This window comes from Schistocerca gregaria, chromosome 5 (genome assembly GCF_023897955.1).
Source record: "Schistocerca gregaria isolate iqSchGreg1 chromosome 5, iqSchGreg1.2, whole genome shotgun sequence".
In the NCBI taxonomy this organism is placed as follows: domain Eukaryota; kingdom Metazoa; phylum Arthropoda; class Insecta; order Orthoptera; family Acrididae; genus Schistocerca; species Schistocerca gregaria.
Genome location: NC_064924.1, coordinates 302,901,123 through 302,921,377, shown reverse-complemented (window position 1 = coordinate 302,921,377; position 20,255 = coordinate 302,901,123). Strand labels below are relative to the sequence as shown.

The following is a 20,255-nucleotide window of genomic DNA, read 5'->3' as shown; positions in this document are numbered from 1 at the left end:
TAGCCACCAGCACTGTATCTGCTGTAAAGATGAGATAGTTAGTCGCAGTGTTGATATGGATACCACAGACACACCACCTTACTTTCAATAACACAGCCCATCAACATATGCACCCCTACATCTATGTCTACATGGATACCCTGCAAATCACACTAAAGTGACTGGCAGAGGGTTCATCGAACCAGCTTCACAATGCTTCTCTATTATTCTACTCTTGAATATTGTGCAATAAAATGAACTTCAATAATGTTAATGTGCACAACATACAATAACAAATAGAAGTTATGTAAAAGACTGACAGTAAATCAATGTTTGACTAATCATCACATTGCTCTTTGGGGGCTGGTTATTTGTGTATTTGTAGAAGTAACAATTCAAATTAAGAGTGAAGTTTTTAAGTTTAACACTTTAAAGTAGTTATAATGATAAGCATGATTGAACCTGACATTCACTGCAATGCAGGCTTTGAGCACTGAACAGTTTAACTTTGTTTCACATAATAAAGACAACTCTTTTTAGAATTTCATTATTTTCACCCTAGTAAATCCTCTGAATGAGACTTTATTTGATGCTTATGAAATGAAACTAGGGGCAGTGGAAGCACTTTTTGTGCAGGTAATAGTTGAACTCATTCCACACAGGTGAGAGTGGGCTTGGTTTTACAAAACTAAAACACTTAACTTCACTTAGTTGTCCTGTGAACAACTTCACTGTAAGATGCAACACTTATTGTCAAAATACTAGAATACTGAAGTCACTTTAGTGAGCACTTTTATTTCCTTATTTGAAATACTACAGAATTCCAGCAACTAGAGCAATTAATGCACTTAGCTCTGCCCAATAGATCAGAATCTGTATATGCTGCTGCTATATTTTTTGTAATTAGCCAACAACCATACCAGGCCACTTCTTAATATAAATTTCATTATTATAACAACTGGCTGATAAATCAGTTTAAAATATTTGGATAACATTATATGCAATGATGGCATAACATTGTAACGTATTTGGTGCCCCCAAGTAGCATTTCAAAAAACAGCATATTAGAGGCTTTCTCCATATACTGAGTCCATGACTGAATTTGCAAGGTCATGCCGGTACATTGCATCTGAGTTAAGCCAATCACTGAGTATGTGATCATGCAATTCCATCAAACTGTGGTATGCTGATGTCAACATTTTACACACTGTTAAATGTTTTACAGATTTTGTATCAGGTTAAAGTCAGGTATTTCACTCGCCAATTGAGATGTGGTAGAATGGAGGAGTGTTCAGAAAACCAGTCACATATACTTCCTGCCTGATTATAACACAAATACAGTGAAAAAAAATAGTGAAGTGAAAAATAAGTGATGTGCACTGCAGATTATTAAGCCTTTTTATCACCTACCTGGTGGTCTTCAGAGGCTTATGCTCAGTACCTACTAGATACTGCTGCAAATTGGTATGCAGGCTTCTACTTCCACACTTTACGCAAACTGGTACTGATTTCACTGTTTTGGTTACACAACGATAACACGGATGGTATGAAATTAAAGTCCCTAACTCCATTTTGCATTTAAGCCCTGTATCTTCACTGATTATCTGGAAGTGTTTCAACTCACCTAGTGTCTTCTACAGATGTCTCTTTAATGCCTTTTGTAGATACTGATGTCCCCATTGCATTCTTCTTCTCAGCAGGCCGTGATTTCATTGCTCCTTTATTGAATGGCGCAAGGACAAACAGTGATGCAAAATCAGATTACAGATTGTGACTAAGCTGAAAAAAAGGGACAGACATACTTAGGATACCACAAATGCCTCTCCAAATTTATTCAGACTTTGCCATGAAAAACCTGCCGACACATGGAGCCAGTAAAAATAAATTTAGAAACTTGGATTTTCCTGAATACCATGGATAACAGTCACATTGCACACAATATGCTTCAACATTTAGTTTATGTATCTTCTTCTAATACATGAAACATTTCTGTGTCACTCAGTTACAACACGTCTTTGCATCTTTAAGCCCTGATTGTGACTCCTGCAGATGCTTAAACCCAGTTTCGTACCTGCCTCCTTCTGCTTGGTCTATTTCAAGATGTAATATAGGTCCACCTTAATTAAAATGCCTAACTTCCCCATAAAAATTATTAAAGTTGTTGGAAATATTAAGTAATCATTCTCAGTACAAGCAAGGCCACTGGTATGGTTGGAAGTTAAAATTTAATAGTAATATGTAAAAGCAATCTGTGATCGATGTTCAGCTGATCAGAGCAGTTACTCCTACTTGCTCCAGCATAGGAAGCCTCCTGAATGTTCAGTGTTCCTACACTGGACATGTAAGTGTGTAAATGTAAGGATGTGACAGAGTGACAAATGAGGGCAATCATGTTTGGCTGTGCCAGTGGCCATACAGTGTAGGAAGTTGCTGGATTTGTTGGTGTTTTACAGGAGATTGTGTCACACACATGGCCACAAAACAAAATGTCAGAATTGTGGCCTGAAAAACATCCTGACAGAGAGGGACCACAGATGCATTTTACTGTTTGTGAATTAAAATTGCTTCCAAACCCCCAGGACTTGCCACAGGAAGTGGATCAAGGTCCATCCCCACCTGATAGTGATATAACATTGTGGTAGGAACTGCATGCTCCCTATAACGTAATGTACTAATAAAAGTGGGCCGCAATGCGACATAAAAGCCACTTGATGAACTCAGCTGTTGTCATCTTGAAAAGTAGGAGCATCAATAGCATACTAATCATGCAGATGTTGACTGAATGGCAACACTTGATCATTGAGATTGTTTCCATAAACATGCTTTCATGTTAGTGGTCACTTCAGTGTATAGGCCCAATTCTTTACAAGAAAAACACCCCCAAAACATGACAAACCCACCTCCAACATGAAGCTGACCTTGCACACATTTAGAACTAAATGATGCATTTGACTTTCAGTAAATTCAACAACTTGCGTTATTTGAATGTATCCAAAAAGTGATTTTTCATGTCTCATTACGTTCTGCCAGTCAGCTGCTGTCTGTGTTTGCTTATTTCTAGCCCACTTAAGATTTGCAACTTCATGTGCCTGTGCTATAACAGTGGCCTCTTGTAAGGTGAATGACTCCAAATCTTTATTGCATGCAGTTCCTACCACAATGTTATATCACTATCAGGTGGGGATGGACCTTGATCCACTTCCTGTGACAAGTCCTGGGGGTTTGGAAGCAATTTTAATTCACAAACAGTAAAATGCATCTGTGGTCCCTCTCTGTCAGGATGTTTTTCAGGCCACAATTCTGACATTTTGTTTTGTGGCCATGTGTGTGACACAATCTCCTGTAAAACACCAACAAATCCAGCAACTTCCTACACTGTATGGCCACTGGCACAGCCAAACATGATTGCCCTCATTTGTCACTCTGTCACATCCTTACATTTACACACTTACATGTCCAATGGTTGCTTGAAACATAAATGTGTCTCTGATCACTACTTCCTTATGCTTATAGAGAGGCAGTGCATGAACAGTTGAGCACATGACTCGACTACTAAGCCATCTGCAAATGCTTAACAACTCATCCTTGTGTACCCACTGGGTTGACTAATTTTTTGTCCAATGAGCTTAACTATTGCTAGGGGATGGGAACTTACATCACTGTCCACATCAGTTGTATGTTCTTCAGTTAATCATTATGACTACTGCTAGATGGTATGGCCATGCACAAATCTACTACCTACACATGTATCTGTGTTGATGTAATTTATGTATATTCACAAACATAGAAAAATGAAAGTTAACAGTGAAGGTAGGTTGTTGATGATAAGAAGTGCGTTGTTACTACAGTATAGGAAGTTGTGTGGTTTCAGGTAATAAATCCACCATGCCTTGTGATTTTTCTAAGAGTTCTGGTTAAGTTTTAAAAGATAGTCAGTGTTGCAACACTTACAACTGACTACAAATTTTTGCCTTATCTGCGCATCTTAACAGATGTTGCATACAGATATTTTTTTTCCCCAATCCAAACAAGTTACCCTTAAAATCCATTTAAGAATGAATTGGGAATGGTCTATATTGAAACCATACGTGGTGGTGGTGGTGGTGGTGGTGGTGGTGGTGGTGGTGGTGGTGGTGGTGGTGTGAGTAAAGAGGGTGGGAGGGGGGCTGGGAGAGTGGGAGGGAGAGTGGGCAGGGAGATTCATGTTAGGACCACTGTGAAGTTTAATGTCAACTCTATTTCTTCAATAGTGTAATGTACTTCCATCAGTTGAATTCACTCATTGTTGTTTAGAATTGTTTGAGGCTACTATTGTTACCAAGTGACGCAAAGGCTCACGTTCATACATAATGTAAACGCTTTCACCACTTTGGGTGTGTGTATATGCATCCTGCTACACCATTCCCCAGGTCTTGTGGACAGGTATATGTCAGTCACTTGGATTTTCCTACAGTGCTGTGGACATCTGAATGCATCCTGAGCTGCCGACCTCTCACTACTGCGGATGAGTTACTTCCATATCTCCATGAATAAAAATGTCTTGAGTGTTTATCATGCAACAAATGTGCCTCATTGTGTGCTATCATTTGCAGAAAACCACGTTTCAATATCTTGAATCATTTGTGTGGTGTGATGATGGTAATGACAAAACAATTCGCAATGAACAAGGACGTGAATGTGTCGGTCACGTGTGACCGTCCTTCATATATAAACACAGTAACTCAAGAATGGAATGAGATATCCTTCTGCTCCAGTTTTAAATAAAATCTCGATATTTTATCTACAAGGTGATTATAATTAAAGTTAAACTTTCAAAACACTGTAGAAATAACACCACTGGTCAATATGATGTCAACTTGCAAAGGAATTTTATCGGAGAAGGAGGCAATGTGACAGAAGAAGAAAAATACTGTGAAAATTGATCACTAGATGGTGCTGTATGTGTCAGAATATGTAAATGAAAACACCTGCCATGTGCACAACCTATTGAAGTTTGTATAAACATGCCGGGTACACGGCTACATGGCTTTTCCTCCTTTCACATCTGTGACGTTCACCATCACTGTCTCAAAGCAGGTCATTCTCTGCTTGTAAAGCTGTATTACAAGAATGATGACTGTGCACACATCTCTCTGCAGAATCTCCGGACACGGAAGGGTTTGAAAGAAGGCTTGGTCCAATGACTGCTGTGGGTCTGGAGAAAATGATTCAGAAATTTGAAAAGACTGTTTCTTTTGGTGTGCAACCTGCTAGAGGGAGGAAACGAATTGATTCAATGTCATTGGAAGTAGTGGACACAGCAATGCAGGAGGAGACAACTGGTGGTGTGCAAACATGTAGTGCACGGAGAATTGTGCGAACGTTGGACATACTCATGAGCATGTTGCGTAAAATACTATGAAACATCCTTCTTTGCTATCCATTCAAAATTACCCACATGCACCAGTTGCTTCCTGCTGACCTGCCAGCAAGAGAGAGCTGTGCTTTAGAATTTCTTGCTAACATGGTAGTGGAAAATGATTGACTGTGGAAGATTTTGTGGACAGACAAAACCCACTTCCATCTGACATCTTGTCAATACACAGAATTGTTGAACATGGCCAGCAGAAAATCCACATGCAAATCAAGCAACACCACTTCATCCTGAAATGGTCACTTTGTGGTGTGGGTTTACTGCATCATGTAGTTGACCACTATTAAATTATGATGCTTACAGCGCCATCTATTGCTACATTTTGTAACTATTTATTTTTTCTTCTGCCATATGTTTTACCCATTCTCCGATAATATTCTGTTGCAATTTGATGTAATTCTGAGCGAAGTGTTATTTCTGCAGTGGTTTGAAAGTTTAACTTCAATTATAATAACCCTGTACATCTCATTCACTGCACAGTATGAGCTAAAATCAACCATATGCAAAGTTTATGCTGTGTGTTTTTACCTCTGCGAACTCTTTAAAATTTCATGTAATATTCATTGAGCCAAACAGGTGAAAGATGGAAAATGTGAGATCCAGGTTGTAGGGTAGATGAGGAAGTACAATACAGTGAAGTTTCTTGAGCTCCTCTGGGGTGCACAGACTTGTTTGATGTCTTGCTTTGTCACAGAGAAGGAGAAGTTTGATGCATTTTAGTGGTAATGAACACGCTAAAATTGTTTTGTCAGTGTCCTGAGGCTAGCACAACACGTTTCAGAGTTGGTCATTGCACCATAAGGGAGGACAACAAACAGGAAAACACCTTCGAAGTCCTAGGAGACCATTGCCATGACTTTTCCGCTAGGGGTGCCTCTTTGAACTTTTTCTTCGGAGGAGAGGTGGTGTGGCACCATTTTTTGGACTGCCATATTGCTTAAGATCCAAAGTGATGAACCCATGTTTCATCACCTGTAATAATGATAGATGAGAGATTGTCATGATCAGCCTCGTAACTTACAAGCAAGTCTGTAAAATGGTCCTTCATTGCTCTTTATGGTCTACTGCTAGGCAGTGAGGAACCCAGTGGGCACAGACCTTTGAATACCCCAAATGGTGGACGAGTGTGTCAGCACTACCAACAGAGACGTCCAGTTGTGCAGTGAGATATTTGATTGTGATCCATGGGTCACTTCGAATGAGTGTCCGCATGTTCCAACATTGCAGAAGTAACAGCTGCATGTGGCCAACTGAGAAGGGGGACATCAGACAGGTTTGTGCCACCTTGTTGCGCTGAGGACAGTTGCATCACCCAATGACTCACAATGGTTTTGTTCACTGTCAGGTCTCTGTAGACAATCTAGAAGTGCCTGTATTCTGGTTTTCTACCCAGTAACAGCTCTCTGCTTGGAACATACCTCCTTTATAATGCCATTTTGCAGGCCATGTATAGCGCTGCCACCAGTCAGAACTTTGTGAAACTATAGGGGGTGAAGTGGGATTATTCCACAATGTCCCACAGCAAGTTCCACATTTTTTCAACTGCAATTATCTGAGGTTGAAATCTTGCATCAATTATTGAACATCCCTCATAGTATCTTAGAAACAGTCAGTTTTAACACAAGCAGCAAATTGCTTATTCGACAGCTAGTTCATTATTGCAGCAATTTACTAGATACGATTTTAAGATGATTGATGGAAAGGAAAGTATCTTCCACCTGATCATCAACCCAGAAAGTAGAGAATTCATGGTATTACAGTTGATGTGAAAGTGCGATTTTTTTCCCCCCTTCATTAAAAAGTTTTTGATTTGTAAGAAATATCTCAATAATTGTATGTGCAAGATTTCTTATTTTTATTGTGAAATATGAACTTCGTGTTAGAATACTAGTGTTTCTTTCTTCAATTTTTTCGTCACCAATTCTTGGATATTAGCAGCAATTTGGTAAAGTGTTGAAGAAATAATGTTGATTTCAAGACTGTTTTTTCAATAAGAGTTGCTGTTTTCCTTAATATAGTTCTTTACAGGTGTACACAACAATATACAGTTAATTTGACAGTGTAAATAATAAAAGGATGGCAAAATAAAACTGGCCTGGAAAATATTTGTAAGACTGATGTGGCACTGACCTTGTAAATGAACAATCACAGAAAATACAGGAAATAATTATTTAAGTGCACTAATCAGTTGCCGTCTCATGTCGGCACATGCGTGTATCCCATGTGCTCTGTGTCTGAGGACTTTGTTGTGTCATTACATTTGAACAAGATGAGCAGACATGCTTAGTGACCAGTAGAATGCAACAAAAAAATGGTGCTTAGAATAAAACGGCTGGTGTCCATTGTTTACTATTATGTGAAGCACCATTCGTAGAAAATGGCCACAAAAATGTTTGCAGAAGGGCTTAAGACTGGCAGTATTTTGGCAAAACCTCCAGCAAAGTATGCAATGCAAAACTTACTGGCAAAATTGCTCAAAACTTGTCTTGTAGTGAATAAAAATCATTACTGTCTGAAAAGACTTTTGAACATCAGAAAATATTGCTTGAGTGACTGAAAGCTAGGAACGAAGTCTGACAAAATCTAAACGCCATTTGTCTCTGCAAGTGGGAATTAAGAGATCATCATGTCAAAACATTGCTAAACAGGACCTGAATCTCTATTCTTATGAAATTTTCTGTTGTGCAGGAGTTAGTGCCTTGGACAACTTTCACATGTTGATTTCTGTTTGTGGTCCTTGGATCAAGTGCAGTCAGGACTTTTGGACCCCCAGTGTTCCATTTCTTCAAAAGAGTCTTGGTTCAGCTTGCCTGGTTACATGATCTCACAGAACACATGCCATTATGCATAAGAAAATTTCCATCAGTACTTTGAAGAGATGTTGCTTTGTCTCAAGATGGACATTTTGTGCGCTATGTCTGGCATCCGCTAAACAACACTATTCTTTCTCCAGACTGTTAATGCTTACTATTGTGTCCAGAAACTTTTGAATTCATATGTGGGTCAACTCCCAGAAGATCAATGACTGTGTGTATATTTTCAGCAAGATGGAGCAACAGCACAAATTGACTTGAGAACCTTATCACAAGTCAATGAGTTAAGTTTGTTTGGTGAGGAGAGGACACTTAGCAGGAGCAGTGCAATCTCCTGGCCACCTTAGTCACCTAATCTCTTTTCATTTGATTTTTCCTGTGTGGCAAATTGGAGGGTGTGGTGTATTCAAATAATCTTAACATGCCTAAAGAGCTAAAACACAACATTGAGAATGATATTGTTTCTTTCAATCAGGCAGAGCTGCTGTGTGTGTTTCGCAGTTTGATAAATTGAGCACATTTCTGCATTGACATTATGGTGGCACCTTCTGTGATGTTCATTAATGGGGCCAGTTGTAGTTTGCCCACCTTGTACTGTAGATGTTAGGACCTATTTACAGTCACTCAAACAAGAATGATTTAGATATAATAGCAATTTAATTCCCTACAGTGCAGCTCACCAGTTACTCCTTATTCTTTTTCAACTTTCGTTTTTAAAGCTAGATTATGGACATTTTTGATGCAAGTTTAATTTTAAGACACTGATAAATAAAGTTTTATGAAAATAAGAGATAAGGAAAAACTGATTTATGCCACCGGAGTGATAATTTTTTTTCAACTAATGAAAGTAACTCTTCTGCAGGTGAAGCTTTTGAAGGATGTACTAGAAGCTTGGAAGAAGGAAGTGGAAAAAAAGCCACCTGTTATGTCAATTGATGATGCTTATGAAGCATTAGATCTGCCAAGGGGAAAGCACCATGATGAGTCTATGGTTAGGAAAGCGTATTACAAACTTGCCCAACAGTACCACCCCGATAAGAACCCAGAAGGGAGGGTAAGTTGGCAGATTCATTTGTTGACATTCTAAGACTGTAAATTAAGAAATGCTCAGCATTATCTTTTACACAGAATTTTGTTTTGGTTTTTTATATATTTTGTTTGGAAACAATATTTCTTTTTGTTATGTTGGCAACTCTGCTAGTAGTGATATGTTCTGTCTTTGTAGTCCAGAATTTCCTGTTCTTCCTTGATAATTTTTGTTGAACAATGGTCATTTGATGGCAACAAAAATTCTGTAAAAATTTTTGGGATTCTGGAGCATGTGTAAATAAAATTATTTTAATCAATAAAAACATGTAGATATATTTGCTAGTTACAAGGTTTATTTTAGTGTATCTGCAGCTGTAGAAGTGTTAGCATATGCATGTTTGCAGTTATTGCCATTTAGTGGCAACATCCTCTTCTTTGGTTCCATTCCATATAAAAATGAACTGTGTGTCATTTGGGCTCATTAGGATAAGGGGAAGAGAGTCCCCCAGATCTTCGAAAAGGGAAAAATTCATAAAAATAACTTAATTAAATATTCATACTTCGACCAATGTAGGCAGTTTGTTAACTTCAGTCTCTTTAATTGAATTGTTCTGATGTCACGGACCACCACCACAGATTGGGTGACATGACAGATCAGTGACCCCAAGACAGGTAGAGAGATGGCATAGCAAGCAGAGCCATTGCCTTTTATGACACAACCCAAACCATCCAAATAATCTTTCATGTTTTGAATGAAGATGGCAATCATAGCTAAAATGATGTCGCCATTGTCAGTTCATTTAGGGAAGAACATTTATTTTCTTGGTCTTTACTCCCAAGAAATAATTGAAAGCCAGTTACTGGCTGTCAAACTAACTTCAAAGGTTTTATTCCGCAATTTGCAATTGTATAAATTGACTGTGTGTCAAAGAGAGAGACCATCTATGAAAAGAGAGAAGATATATATGGAAAAATTGAATTACAGCACAAGATCTGAGAAACTGTGTACCAAAATTACAAGTTTCATGTTAACAACAGAGGAACTAAAACATGTGCTGGAAGTTGTGGGACTTTGATAATCAGAAGGAAACAGATTTTGCTCTAAAATTGTGATATTTTTGATATAACACATGCTAATGCTATGAATGTCATTACTGCTGAAGAAGATACTGTTTTTAACCAACCAACACCTGGAAAGGTGGCCAGGGTTCATGCATGGAGTTGATTACCAGATACTTCAGAAATAGAGAAAATCATTTGAGTGAGCAGAGGCAGTTGGGAAGATGTGGAAGTGAAACAGGTAAGAAAGTCAGCAGTTCAAGAAATCAGTTATTTATGACATTGTTATTAATACATAAAAACATTTAAAAACAAAGAAAAAAACCCCAATTCAGTCAGTGCTGTTAATGTCACCCATATTTTGGTAATTCAGCTTGCTATTGTTCATGTCTGTCTTACCATGTTTTTCTCAGACCGATTTGCCGAATTGGTGATGTCAAGTTCCAGTAATGTTGAATGCCTAATTATTTGATTTTTGACGAATCTACAGGAACATCAAATGAATAATACCATCTCAAAAATCTCACCATCACAAGTAAAATAAGAGAAAGGGATGTCAAGCACCAATGATTCCAAAGTATCTTTTGATGTCCCAGGGGCTGGCTTTCACACTAGATGAATGGTGAAAGCCAATTATTCCTTGAAAATGTTTGTGTTCCATGATGAAGTAGATTTATCACCCAGTGAAGTTGACCGATTTCGATATTTGTATTTTCCTTGCCAGTGTGTGTGTGTGTGTGTGTGTGTGTGTGTGTGTCGAAGTCCATTCTGCAGACTAGGCACAATATATGGATTTTAGCATTCTTTTGTAGATTTATGAAAATCACGTGGTCCATTATGGTATCTCTCATGTAGCTATACATGAACTGAAAACTAACTTATGGTACCTGAATCTTGATTCTGTCACCTATTTGTTCTTTAATTCTAATTTTCCTTGTAAGTTAAAGATGAAAATTGTCAGTGCACTGAATCATCAAGTGGAGCCTTCAGACAAAAATATTAAAAGGATTGCAGTAAGGCTTGATCAGATCCTAGAAATTATTGACATAAAGAGATCAAACAGTTTTGTTGAATAAAACAGATCTATTTTTGCCAGTGAACATGACTGACAAGTTCCTTAAGACAGATCCTTCACAGTGACATGAAAATCATTCCATTAGTGCTCTGGAGCTAGTGAATAAACTGAAAGTTGAGAATGATATGCTAGACAAAATAATCAAGCTTGTGGAGGACTAGAATGAATTACTTACAAAAAAACTAGCAACAGAAGCAATATGTGCTTTAAGCTGTATAAGAGCAGCTTCGAAAGTTCTCAGTGCATAAAAAAGACTTTCTGAAAGAATAAAGATTTAAAAGACAATTCAGTTTTCCATTTTATTTGCTTCATAAATGTCTTACATAGTTGTGTTTTAAATTTAGTTGTTTGGAGTTAGTACAACAAACTTAATAATTGAATTGCAGGTGGTTAGTTAATCAGAGACTTAAGTGTACATTTTTTGAGATAAAAATAAATAATACTTTTATGCATGAATTGTTTTTTTTCCCCTTTCTTTTACCCCTTGGACCCCTCCCCCCCCCCCCCCCCCCCCCCCCCCCCCCCGCTCCCCCGCATACTATATCCATTCCTTGACCCCAAATGTAAGGACCCAGAAGCACGACTACCCATTTTTATTTGGAGTCCAAATTACATACAACTCAATTTTTTGTGCAGTGAAACAAAAGAAACAATCAAACATACAGAAGTACAGGAAACAATCCTAGCTTCTAGACCTATTAGTTACTTCCTCAGGGAGGAAAGAGGGTTAGATTGGGTGAAGTTAAAAAGGGACATCAGTCAGGTTCCAGACTCTCATCTTAATGTCTGCGTGACCTGCCCTTCCTTTTTAACTTTCTGATCCTATCTCTGTTTCTCCCATGAGGTTCTGGGATGGCTTTCAGGAGTTTCAGCTACTCTTGTTACACATATGACATACTATCTGGAAAAAATAATGCTGTGGGATAGCAAACCCATAACACTCCTGAGGATGGTGGAAGGGGTTAGGACTGGATGCAGATAATGTGTAAGCCTAAGTCTGGAATACTTTAAGAAATTGCAGCTGAACAAGGTATACATATGCCTTACTGTCTCGGGTAAAATACTATGTGGGGGGGGGGACATGACTAGTAACAATGAGAGTGGAGGTTGGAGTGTGTTATGATAAATTAACTTTCAAATAATTGGCAAAATATTTTGCTTCATATTTTGTGTTCTGGAAATGTACTTTAAGAATGAAAACAACAATGTTTTTAAGCTATTGATGGATTACAGTTTTTGTATGTAACATAAGCTTGTGATAAATAACCAAACAGACAATTCCAGGTAAGCAGCTACATACATGTATCAAGTGTGGCTGAAATTGCTCTGCACATCCACAGCTATGTCACCTTCTATCCACTGCTATCCCCACCATACCACTAAGTCTGAAGTGTTATTGGAATTGTCACTAATCAGTCTAACAACCCTGAAAATAGTGGATTTAATCCCTTAGGATCTGTTCTTTCGCATTATTTCTGGAGATTATGTTGAAGTTCAGCTACGTTCTCCATTTTGTTTGTGTCTGTTGAACATCCAGTGCCTCAGATACATGATGAATGGTTACTTTTACTCATTTCATTATTTACAATTATTAAAGCACACATATTAACTACTGATTGAAAGAAGGGCATGACTATGCACTTAGTTCTTTCCCTGGTGAAGAATAAAGTATTCAGATATACAGACACCTTGTATCTGTACTTCTTTGAAATACAAGACAGACTACATGGAGATTGAGCATCTAACACAATACATGTCACCAGCAGTACATCCCATTTTATGTAGCGGCAAACAGAACTCACCATGGGCAAGCTTCCTTTTGCAGCCATCCAACATTATCTGCATTAGCATTTCTTTTGGAGTTCACTTTGTTTAGGCTTACTACCCATGTTCAAAACTAATCATTGTTGAAACCTTTAGTATTGAGTTGTTTTGGTGTGTATTATACATTTTAGCAGTTGTAGTAATGATTTTAAGATGTAGCAGTACTTGCTCCTTATTTCAATATTTTGCTTATGTGCAGGAACGCTTTGAAAGCGTCAGTAAGGCTTATGACTTCCTGTGTAGTCGGAGCTTATGGACAAGCCAAGGTCCAAATCCAGATAACATAGTTTTGATCCTGAGAACACAGAGCATTCTGTTTCATCGATATCAAGAAGGTAGGTACAATTATAGATTACACTAAAAAATGTACAAGTTTTATGATATATATCATGCAAGTAAATAAGTGTGTCCTTGACATACATTGTAAAGTTTTTTGTTGAAGCAATAGTTCTTTGTCCAAGAAGGAAGTTGGTCCTGTTCAATGTATTTATTATTTTCATTTGTAGACTAATTATGGGAAAGAAGTTCCAAACATTTGTAGAAGATAATGTAAAAATTACAGTAAATTATTTTTTCATCATTCCTTCCCCACACTCGGGCAACTTTTTTCTATGTTATTTCAGTAGACATAATTTTTTTGTTCTTATTGTTCTTTATGCATTTTTGATGTTATTAGTGTCCTTGGCTTTTTATCACCAGTACATTTTCCTTTTTTTAAGGTTTCATTACATTCTCTGTGAAGAAAATTCTTGTAGTATTAAATAATGTGTGCACAGCTATTGTTAAAATTGTGACAATCTATAACAAAATACCATTATGAGGATTTGTCTTACAGTAATGTGCTCATGAGTGAAGAGGTACAATGCATCTCTGGAGACTGCTAAATGACAGCAAATTAAATTACATGATGCTAATTGGTGTTTTAATTCAGGGATTATTCATTGGGGAACTATAGGTAAAATCAATAGAGATTACACATTAGCAAGAATTTAAAGGAAGATATTTGTTTCTTTTGCTATACAATACTGTAGAACAAAAGCAAACTGGTGCTTTTCATTTATTATAATGTTGTTCTACCAAGAAATGACAGAATCTTCTTTTAACATGAAGATGTTTGTCTATCACACACAATTTTGGAAGAAATGAGACAGAAGATGGACTTAATAAGGACAAAACAATGATTTTCTTATGTAGGATGTGAAAGTCTAGTACTAACCTGATAGTAGAAGATGTTAAAAGTGGGCACCATTCATCTCTTGGCACTTTTGGGTCCTGGTCAGCAATTTGGTGAAGGCAGATTGAAGCTGGAAAGTGGGAATTGCTGCAATCTCATCTGAAGTGTTCTGATACTGTTCTTGAAGCCTATCAGGGTTGCTACGACATATCTTTGACCTGAGGTCTACCCGCACAAAGTAATCATATGCTGACAGATCGGGTGACCCGGATGGCCAGCTATAATTGGGACCAGAGGGCAGGTCCAAGTGTAGTATTCGTCTGCACGATCGATGTGATATGCCGGTCTCTTGCGACAGGTGTAAGGTTGATTTGGTAGGACCTTGGAGGATTTTCTGGTGAACTGCTGCCATGTTCTCTAGTATGCGTGTATGTTTCAGAATGTTTGTTGATTTGTTAAAAGCAGATCCTTTCTGACTCAATTTCTGGACTAAGAATTGCATGGCACTCTTTGCTGACAGTTTGACACCACTAACCTTCTCAGCAATTAACTGGTCACACCATTTCCATGACTTTGTCGTCATATAACTTTCCATAACATACACCTACTGCTTCACTCTGAGTACCATCATCCCCTTGTACTGCTCCATTCACCCTGACACAGCCTGTACTATGCTTTCATTCGGCATGGATCACATGACGGGTATACCCACAGTGAGTGCGCCGTGTGGTATGGTTTATGCTTTCAACATCTGTTCAAAAAATTTGATACATTGCTCCCAATGCCATTTCCACATCCTGAAGCAGTCTTGGTATGCCTCTTGCTGGATCCCACAAAATGCGGTCTGCGATTTTTCTTGTATCTCGTCTATCATTGGAAATTTTTGTTCCTTCAGTGGGGTTTTAAACATTGAAGAAAAAAAGTCCACAGGGGCCAGGTCTGGAGAGGGCAGAGGATGAGGTAGCACGGTGATTTTGTTTTTGTGTAATAGTCATGCGCCACAAGGGATGAATGTGCGGGTGTGTTATTGTGATACAAGAGCCATGGATTGCCTTGGCATATTTCAGGCCACTTCCTTTGCACATTTTCTTGCACGCATGCCAACATGTCTCAACGGTACCATCGATTAACAGTCTGACCCCATGGCAAGAACTCAGGCTGAACTGATCCTTCAAAGTCAAAGAAAACTATCAGCATGGATTTTACATTTGACATGACCTGACCTGACCTGATTTTTTGGTCTTGGAGAACCTTTCCTGACCCATTATGAAGATTGAATCATAGTCTCACTATCATAACTGTAGAACCACATCTAATTACCAGCTATAATTCTCTTAAGGAACATCTCGTTCTCTTTTGCATGATGCGAAAGCTCTTCACAGATTATGCGGCGAAGGTCTTCCTGGTCTTGACTCGTGAGCCATGGGATCAACTCAGCAGCAACATGATGCATTCAGAGATGCTGTGTCAGGATTTTGTAACATGATTCAGCTGAAATGTTACGCAATCTCTTGGACTGCCAGCCTTTGATTGTCACAGACAACTTTGTTGACATTTGTGATGTGAGTGGTGTTGGTAGACATCAAAGAGCGTCCTGAATGAGGGTCATATTTAACTTCTGTCCAATCATTTCTTAACCATGTGAACCATTCGTAAGGTTCAAGTACTCATCAACATAGGCTTCCTGCATCATTTGGTGTATCTCTGTAAAGGTTTTTGAATTTTAGGCAAAATTTAATGTGACGTGTTGCTCCTCTAGCTCTGCCATCTCTAAATTTGCAAACTGTGTGACACAATGTTGTACTCCATACAGTACTGAACAATAACTAATAGACATACAGCATTGAAGTTTCCAGCAGTTACACATTAAACACAGACATGTGCAGGGATGCCAACCAGATTTTGCTGCTACCTAGCATTGGCGTAAAACTATGAATGATCTGAAATTTTTTGAACAGACCTTGTACATTCACGCCCAATCATATTCAGTCGTCCAGGCCACTTATATTTGCTATACCCTTTATCATTGTATTCAGGGTTAGGAAGGTCTTTTATGGTGTGATCGGAGTTTGATTGAGACATCTCCCGCAACTGCACTCTGTTTTTCAATTACAAATATATAAGTCAAACCACTTATTTGCTACTCACAACCTGCCATGTATTCCTAATGCATCCAGTTTATTTAGAAGAATTGTATGATTTGCTGTATCAGAGGCCTTGGTAAAGCCAAGAAATATGCTTTTTGCATAATCTCCTTGGTCTGGTGCTCCCAGAAAAATGTTTATAAATGGATTTATAGCTGATTCTTTGCTTTTGTCAGACTTGAAACCAAAGTGTTCTTTACACAGAAGATTGTATTTTGTTAACACGCAATGAGTCACACTTGCCTTATGGTTTCCTTACTACTTAAAATGATGAGAGTAAAGAAATGGACATATAATTTTATGGATCACCCTTCTTTCATAGGACAACTTTCGGATGCTTCAGTCTCTCTGGAAAGCAAGCGGTGGTGAAGAATTAATTTATGATATGTACTATATAAAGAGTCTTTGATACCATCTACACCAGGCTGTTTCAACTGAGCTCCAGGGAGCCGGAGCACTCCAGAGTGCTCACTGCAGCAGCTCGGAGCCCACGTGGATGGGGAAAGTGATTGCACTGCCCCCTGGCCACATGCAGTTGCAACTGGCGCAATAATCCGTGTTCAATGACAGCTATGACTAGCTGCGGGAGCCCTGTACCTCTACTGGAGGATACCTTTCTATTCATTGAGAGACATGGTCGTCTGCAGTGCCTTGTATGTCATAAAGTATTTAATTCTGCGAAGAGGTACGATATAAAACGATTATACACATCTTCACGGAGCGCACTGTGATCAGGTAGAAGGCATTGCACACAGAGAACTGGTAGCCAGGCTTAAGAACGACATACCAGGAGACGTAAGTTTAAAAATGGTTTCGTAATACGGAGTGTATCAAAACGTGCAACATAGTTCGTGTTCTGTAATGCGTTCATAATTTTCAGGTGAATGAGAGCAGAGAAAACACTTCTGAATCTGCAATTTGAGCAAGCTACAGGGTCGCTCACATCATTGCGACAAGCGGCAAGCTGTTTTCGGTGGGAACACTCGTAAAATCGTGCACGGTGCCTAGTTGCAGAATGTTTGTTTCCAAGGTAGGTGCAGGCAGTTGAAGGGGTTTGCCTGGTGAAGCAATCAATGTCTTGTTGAATTCTGGACATGGCAGTGGATTTAGAGACACAGCTCAGGAAAAAGGCAGAGAGCTTTGTTGCATTATCCCTAGTGCTTGACGAAAGGACCGACATATTGGACTGTGCTCAGCTTGCAGTCTTTGTGTGTGGTGTCGACATGGAGCTGCAAGTAACTGAAGAACACTTGGATGTGGTACCACAGATTTACCCCACAACAGGACATGACATTTTTGAAGCTGTTTGTGGACCGTGGACAATATGAATTTGCCATGGGATAAGTTCCATTCTGTAGCGACAGACAGTGCACCACAAATGATCGGGCATCACCAAGGTTTTGCTTCTTGTTTGAAAAATAAGCTCAGGGACGAATTCGGGAAAGGCATTTTGACTTTTCATTGTTTTATTCACCAAGAGGCACTGTGTGCTGTAACAGTAGAGCTAGGTGGCATAAGGAAAGATGTCGTGAAGTGTGTGAATTTTGTGTGGCGTCACAGTATGAATCGTCGCCAATTCAAAGGATTCCTGAAAGATATGGAAGCGGAGTATGGGGATCTACCTGACCACAATACAGTTCGTTGGCTGAGTCAGAGAAAAGTTCTTGAAGTTTTCTTTGCCATTCGTGAGGAAATATCTCTTTTTCTCGAAATGAAAGGGAAAGAAATGCGTTGTGTGAAAGATATAAAATGGATATCAGTCCTGGCATTCCTAGCTGACATAACTATGCATCTGAATAATTTAAATCTGTCATTGCAGGGCAAAGGGCAGCTAATCGTTGACATGCACAACCAGATCAAAGCGTTCATGGAAAAGTTACGTTTGAGTAATGGACATTTGACATTCTTCAATCGCCTTGCTTCTTTAAAACTACCTGAAGGTACTACTTTTGGCGATTACCAAGCAGTGTTAAAGCAGCTCATCATGTCATTTGAAACACGATTCTGAGACCTCACTAATTTGGAAATGGAATTTACGGTGTTCAGCACTCCTTTTTCAGTTTCCCACAATGACTTGTCATTGTCACTTCAATTGGAGATAATTGAATTGTAAAATTCAACTTTGTTGAAAGAGAGGTACTACAACACATTGGATTTGTCATGATGGTATCGTTAATTACAGCAAAAAAAAAACATTACCCAAGCTTAACAACAATGCTACTCAGATCGTGTGCATGTTTGGATCTACATATTGTTGTGAGCAGCTTTTCTCAGCAATGAAAAGAGTAACAAGTAAGGAACGATCGTTTCTTAAGGATGCAACAATGAAGGCCATCCTCTGCATTAATGCTACCAACACTCTGACGCCTGATATTTCTGATCTTGTAATGAAAAGAAAATGTCAAGCTACAGAGGCCCAATAAATTTAGTATGCAATTTCTTGTAAAATAGTTGTTTCTTATTTATTTCCTGAACATTGTATTTCCTGGTGTAGCATGTCACCACATCTTAGCAGCTAAGAGTAAGAGGTTGTCGATCTTGTAAGACGCAGCTGGCACATCAAAACGCTTGCCTTGCCGCCTGCCTCAGACAGCCGTGCCACATGCCGGCCCACTTGAATGGTCACGGTGAGCGACACGGCTCCCTGGAGCAGGGAGCACTCTGCGGCTCACAAGCCGATGAGCTGGAACAGCCTGATCTACACAGTCCTCCTGGCAAGCACATACGTGCTTCATTTATATCTGCAGAGGTTTTATTGTTTAAATTATGTAAAACATTGCGTAGTTCTTCAGCACTGGGGGATCACAGCGTCATTAAGATTTCAGTGTTTATTTTGTATTCTGCCTTTTCTATGAATTTATCATTTCAGGACCTGTTTTTGCTGCTAGTAATACTTTTCTGTGCATATTTTTCTGTGCGTGGCAGTGGTTTTGAAATGCAGAATAATATTGGTTGTTTTTTATGCTGCTGAGGTGCTTGAGGGTTACAGACTATTTCCCTATTGGTCATGCAGTTCATTGGATGTAGAGGCATAAATTTAATAAATTTACCTAGGCAGACAGAAAAATACAAAGCAGATTGAAGAGTTCAAAACAAAATAAAATAAAAACACAGACAGAACAAGGCAGTTTTTTTTTAAAAAAAATCCAAAAGTTTAAAGTAAACAAAAATAGAAGCATGATAGCATATGTTGAACTAAACAAAATGATTCAGAAATCTCTCCATAAGAATGACAGATGGTGGTACATTGAAACAGGCTAAGAGAAACAATTGAAAATAATCTGAGTATGAACGATACAAAATGAATATATTTTTGGTAGATTCAAAAATATTACGAAAAGCATAGAGTGCTACTTACTGTAAATTGAGTTGCAGACAAGCACAACAAAGACTGTTATATCTTGAGCTTTGGATCAAAGCCTTCTTCAGAAAGAAAAATGCACATACATTCATATAAGCAACACACCCTCATGCACACAACTGATATCCCAGACCAGAATAAAAGTGCATTGTATTGAGTGGAAGCAGCAATCCTGAGTTGGTTAGGAAAGAGAAGGATAACAACAGGCATGTGTGAGAGGAGTGAGGTCTGTGCTGTCTGGTAGAGCATGCAGACAGTAGATGTGGGTAGCACAGGGCTAAGTGGTGGTTGTGGTGGGGAGGGGGGGGGGGGGTGAGGAGAGGAGGAGGATGGGCGAACAAGAGACGACAAGACCGATGGGTGCACTAGCAGATAAGCTTCTGA

The 20,255-nt window shown here is 38.8% G+C and overlaps 1 protein-coding gene across 1 annotated transcript in view; it reads left to right on the top strand.

Moving 5' to 3' along the window:
* The window catches only part of LOC126273173 (dnaJ homolog subfamily C member 13), a 337,754-nt gene that overhangs the window by 183,334 nt on the left and 134,165 nt on the right, over positions 1-20,255 (top strand). Inside the window, exons 22-23 of the mRNA XM_049976652.1 lie at positions 9,068-9,259; positions 13,392-13,527. Coding sequence (XP_049832609.1) covers positions 9,068-9,259; positions 13,392-13,527 — 328 coding nt within the window. The remainder of the gene's footprint in view (positions 1-9,067; positions 9,260-13,391; positions 13,528-20,255) is intronic.